At 41.0% G+C, this 5,878-nt stretch overlaps 1 protein-coding gene across 1 annotated transcript; it reads left to right on the forward strand.

The window, feature by feature from the left end:
• The first annotated feature begins 3,257 nt into the window (after positions 1-3,257).
• LOC126092673 (uncharacterized) lies at positions 3,258-4,130 on the forward strand. The gene has a single exon (XM_049908395.1). The coding sequence runs from the start codon at positions 3,258-3,260 to the stop codon at positions 4,128-4,130; it is 873 nt and encodes a 290-aa protein (XP_049764352.1).
• Positions 4,131-5,878: the final 1,748 nt, after the last annotated feature.

The raw sequence follows: 5,878 nt of genomic DNA on the forward strand, positions 1-5,878 counted from the left end.
CCGCTCACAAAGAGAATCTCTCAGCAGTGTCTTGTCAACTATCGACTTGTCACTCCCACAACCCCCCCCTGAAGTGCGGAGCACCCGGTATGGTGGGGTACTTAAACTTCACCTCTCGGCCTGCCCGAGTGCGGATAGTGCGGGTGTGGGTGCTGCTTGATGATTCCATTGCTGCATTAGGTCCCCTGGTGTTGAGCTCCTATGGATCACAGCTGTCTGGTTCTGCGGAAGGTGTGGGTTCGTTGCAAGTTGTGTCTGAAGTCATCTGTGAGACTGTAGTCGGTGCTGTCATTGTCCAAGCGGGTTTTACTCGCTCAATGGAAACCTTCGTTGGCTTTCCCTGGAGGAGGATATCCATTGTGTGTGTGTGTCCCATCCTAACAGTTGGTATGGTCCAGTGTACGGTGGCTGTAATGAATGACGTACCAGGTCTGTGCAGAGCATGATGTGGGAACAAGTATCGAGGGACTTGTGTATGAACACTGGATGCGTGTCGTGCTGAGACGTTGGGGCTGCATGTAGCGTCTCTGTCTGCTTCCTCATTTGTTGCAAGAGGTGCGGAAGTTGCGTGTCATCTGGGAGAGGAACTGGTGCAAGGAATTCTGCTGGAACAAGGAGTAGTTCTCCATATACCAACTCTGCCGAGGAACAATTGGTGTCTGTTTTTAATGCGGTCCGTAACCCCAACAAAACCAATGGCAACGCTTGAGTCCATGAGTCCTCGTGGCACATCAGGGCAGCCTTTAAAGTCCGGTGCCACCTTTCCACCAAACTGTTGCTGGCCGGGTGGTAGCTAGTAGTACAGTTTTGTTGGAAGCTGCAGAGTTTTGACAGTTGTTGGAACAGTGTCGACTCGAACTGGCGTCCTTGGTCAGTGGTAACGAAAAATGGGCACTGAAAATGAGCCACCCAAGTTTCCAAGAATGCCCGTGCAGTAGTCTCTGCATAAATGTCCCTGATTGGTGTAGCCTTTGCCCACCATGTGCAACGATCCACTGCCGTAAACAAGTACCTGTAACCTTCTGAAGGGGGGAGGGGTCCAACCAAGTCAATGTGTACATGCCCCAAACGTGCCGTTGGGTTTGGGAATTGTCCTACTGGAGCATGAACATGGCGTCCCACTTTGCTACATTGACACTGATAGCAGCTGCGGCCCCACTCCCATGTATCTTTCTTGACTGAAGGCCACACAAAACGGTCTGTCACTAATTTCACTGAGGCATTGTCCTATGGTGGCAGCATGGGACCCGCCAGCACATGCGGCGTGGTTGGAAACGTAATGTCGTGGGCGAAGTCGGTTTGAGATGTAGGCGTCCATGGCACTGTGAACTGAGGGTTTTGCTGCATCGTGTCGAGCTCCTTCTTGATATTTTGTATGATGCCGTCGATGTCACGGAAGAGGTTCTGTGCAGACGACATGTCGATACGAGACGTCGCGAAAAATATCTAAAGAAACTTGCCTACTGTCACACTGCTTAGTTACGGGGTCACCACTTATGTAGGAGCAATTTCACTACATAAAGGAAAACACTTGTGTGGGATTTATACTGTGAATGACCACCTTTATTGTACCGCACAAACACAATAGATACCTACGTTAATGCGGGAAATGAACACTGTTTGTGTCCTCCAAAGGACCCCGGTCACAAAGAGAATCTCTCAGTGTCTTGTCGACTATCGACTTGTCACTCCCACAGTATCATTCTTGTTGTTTCATGGAAGCAAATCTAGGTCAACATAGGCTTACATGTGACTGTAGAACTGAGTGCAACAGTCCTGAAACTGCATTTGAAATGTGCAACGCTTGACTCGAAATAAGTGTGAGGGAAGAACTGCAAAGTGGCTTAAGTAAAGCTAGACAATATGCAGAAATGCTGAATAGTTTGATCGACTATATGGACCTTCCCACAGATACGCAAACAGGCAAACGAGAGTGTGTATGTATTACGCCTAAGAAAATCTCTCAACCTGTCTTAAATACCAATGTTTTTCGTGTTCCACTAATGAATAAATACGATGTTCTAAATGCAGACAGTTCAGAATCACAAACAAAAAATCTCAGTGTAACAGGTAACTGCTCAGAAAGATCTGTTGAACAAAAAAGTGCCAGCAGAAACACGTTACCATCAAATACCCTAAAACGGGGTGACTTTGGACAGTGGGGTGACTTGGGACATTTTGACAGTGTTTTGTTTTTTATTATGTTGGCAGCAATGGGTGACCAGAACTGTGTTTTGCTCATTGTTATCATTTATGTGATGGTGTGCTGGTGTCCTCAGATTGAAGGGAACAACTAGTTATCAATGTAAGTACTACTTTTAAATATTTGCAAGTTGTCAAAATATTGACAAAAAAATGATAGTGAAATAGGAAGGCCTGCTGGTTGTTATCCCCGCTTCTATCTCTAATAATAACCACAGAAAGATAAAAATTTAGGCCCATATTTTTGACTGAAATTTTCGATTTTGAAAATGTCAGCAAACTTGGGGTGACTTGGGACATGTCGTTGATTGGCAGAAACCTTTCATTAGACTTAACTAAAGAGAGTTGTATGCACAAAAGCGCATAAAAATGAAGTTGTTGGTGTTTCTTATACACATTGGAGTCATAGTTAGTATTTGCTTATTGTTTTATGGTTAGGTTAAGGGGTTAAGTTAGGTTATGTTAGGTTACATCACATTTGATATTACTCTGTGTACTTGCTTATCAATGTGTTTGGTTTTACAGTATAGTTTGAAGAACATACCATATTACTTTAAATATCTACAAGAAAACTGTTAATGTTGTTTCAGCGACCTAGAAAGTATATTAAGAAGGTTGGTGGTAGGCCTTACAAACGATACGTTACGGAGAATCATGCAAAAGCTGTGGCAGATGTTCAAGCTAAAACTTTGTCTGTAAGACAAGCAGTTGATAAGTATGGTGTCCCCAAGAGCTCTATTCAGAAATGGGTATCATCAGCAAAAGACTCTTCACCCAAGCAAGCTGGTGGCGAAACGTCTCTCAGCTCTCGTGAGGAAGACCTCATAGTAAGCAATTTGGTAACTGCGAGTGAGTGGGGTTTTCTCTTGACTTCAGTGGATATTAGAGTAATTGTCAAACAATATCTAGACAGGCTGAGAAAAAGAGTGAAAGAGTTTAATAACAACCTTCCAGGACAGGACTGGAGTGTGTCTTTCCTAAAAAGACACAAGCCAATTCTGTCTGAGTGATGGTGTATGAATATCAAAAGAGTGTGTGCTAAAATTGACCAAACAATGATGCAAGAATATTTTTCTGAACTCCAAAAAAGTTTAGATGGCATTCCTTCTGAAGCAATAATCAATTATGATGAAACCAACATTACTGACGATCCTGGAGTTAAAAGGATCATTGGCCAAAGAGGATCAAAACGTGTGTACCGTATAATGGACAGTTCAAAAAGTAGTATTAGTGTCATGCTCTGTGGCACAGCTAGTGGTGAGCTGCTTCCACCTTATGCAGTTTATGGTACATTGCATGTGTATGATACTTGGAGGCAGGGCGGCCCAAAAGGTGCACTTTATGGATGTTCAAAAACCTCCTGGTTTAATGAAATTATATTTTCAGAGTGGTTCGAAGGAGTCATACTTCCCTATGTGAAGAAGCTGCCCAAAGAAGTGCCGAAGGCTGTAATAGATAACTTGTCCAGTCATACCTCCATAAATGTTTTACAGAAGTGCAGGGAGCATAACATTAAATTTATATTACTGCCACCCAATTCAACACATCTGTGCCAACCTCTTGACATGGCTTACTTCCATCCACTGAAGGCTGAGTGGCGCAAAGTTTTAGATGAATGGAAGTTGGAGAATCGGAGTCCTATTACGAAGGACAAATTTCCTGCAGCACTGAAGAAGATGCTCAAGGTTACGAATTACAATGACCAAACGAGACACAACTTAAAAGCCGGATTCAAGAAAACTGGAATTTTTCCATTCGATCCACAAGAGGTCTTGAAACTCATTCCCAAAACTACTGAAAATGAAGGTGACTCTCAAACACTGGACAATGCATTTCGTACATTTTTGCGTGAATTGTTCAGAAAGGAGACACAGCCACTTCGTGTGAGACGAAAGAGACTTTCTGTTCCACCTGGTAAAAGCATTTAAAATGTAGATTTGGATGATCTTGATGACTCACACTCTCATGACAATAGTGACACTAATACTCCATTACTACGTTCAACTTCTAAGCCTTCTGCTGAAGACAATTTAAGATCAGAGAGTAAAAAATATCCGAGCTATGATAATGACACAGATGATCGTCTTTCAAATGACGAATACAGTGAGCACACAGATGCCGCAATTAGAGAAACTAATACACCGGTACCTATCACTTCAGAGGATGAGTTAAATGAAGATGACTTCATTTCTGTAATGTTTAACTATGTTGGATGAAAATCCCAGGTTGTTCTGAAAACATTCATAGGGAAAATATTGACCATAAAAGATTCCAAAGTGAAAACTTCATTTATGAGAAAGTCTCAGAAGCAATCAGACATTTATGTTTTTCCAAATGTAAAAGACATTCAAGAAGTTTCTATTTCACAAGTTCTGTGCAAACTTGTTTCTCTCTTTGTTCGTCGTGGTCATTACAAGTTCCCCTATAAAACTGCAGAGTACCTAATGTGAAATAATCTAATTACTGTAATTAAAAACAACATGAAACAATTCATTTCTGTGCTTTTATGTATGTGAAACACTATTTTAAGACAATAAATATCATAAAAATTTCTTTTGATTCATTTTTAACTTTTCAAGATTTGTTTTTAATTTTAATATATCATAGTTTTGATTATTTCATCTTAAAAGACACTAAAATTGGTGTCACATATTTAAAAAGAAAAATGAAAAGCATTTTCACTGTCCCTAATCACCTCTTTGGTGAGGTGAATGCAGTTTTGTGGAAAATATTTGTAGATGTCCCAAGTCACCCCACATGTCCCAAGTCACCTCACCCTGCGGGGTAACTTGGGACACCAACATAAATTAAATAAAAATAAATGACCGAATTTAAGATAATATTTGATACATAAATGTAATTTACTGACCCAGACCTAACTTTTGACATACATATTCTTTTCATAAGTTGCATGGGCTCTGATAAACAGCTAAGGAAACACAAAAAGTGTCCCAAGTCACCCCGTCTTACGGTATTATTAAGCGAAAAAATCGTGTGAGAGCAACTTGTAATAAAACTGAATTCGAGACAAAAAAAGGAAACAGAGAAGAAGAAGGAAGAAATATACATATTATCGACGAGTCATGGTAAGGGACTGGCAATAATCATTTCTGATATGCAGCCCGAATATAAAGTGACCGGAATTTCTAAACCTGGTGCTCCTCTACGGGAAGTGCTGAAAAACTGTGAAAGTGCCGTGAAAAGCGACGTCAACTGTGTCATAAATGGAGGAAGAAACGATGTCTATAAAAACGAAAGTAGCCTTGCTGTAAGAATACTGAAAGAATCGCTAGGAAAAATTTCACAGGCGAAGGTATTTGTTGTAATCATTCCCTACAGACACGACTTAACAGAAGACTCATGTGTAAACTGAGAAAACATCGCAACAAATCAGAAATTCAGGAAGATTTGTAGCGGTTTTGTGCACACAACTTTCATTGAAGCAACGAGTTCAGTAAGAGAGCATTTTACTTGACATGGACTGCACAGAAAAAACCTAGGCAAGAAAGTGCTGGCCAAAGAAATTCTCCAGGTGGTAAAGACAGCATGAGTGGATGCCTATGTAAAAATAACACTACCTGCAACAGGTTTTCTGCCAATGACAACAGAAAAGAAAAGTGCTCCAACAGCATATGAGGAAGAAACATCTGAAGATACACTCTATGATGAAAAAATT

The sequence above is a fragment of the Schistocerca cancellata genome, chromosome 7, assembly GCF_023864275.1.
Source record: "Schistocerca cancellata isolate TAMUIC-IGC-003103 chromosome 7, iqSchCanc2.1, whole genome shotgun sequence".
NCBI classification, from domain to species: domain Eukaryota; kingdom Metazoa; phylum Arthropoda; class Insecta; order Orthoptera; family Acrididae; genus Schistocerca; species Schistocerca cancellata.

Bases quoted from the DNA above. Each gene is read 5' to 3' on its own strand.
- LOC126092673 (XM_049908395.1), top strand. From the start codon at position 3,258: ATGATGCAAGAATATTTTTCTGAACTCCAAAAAAGTTTAGATGGCATT.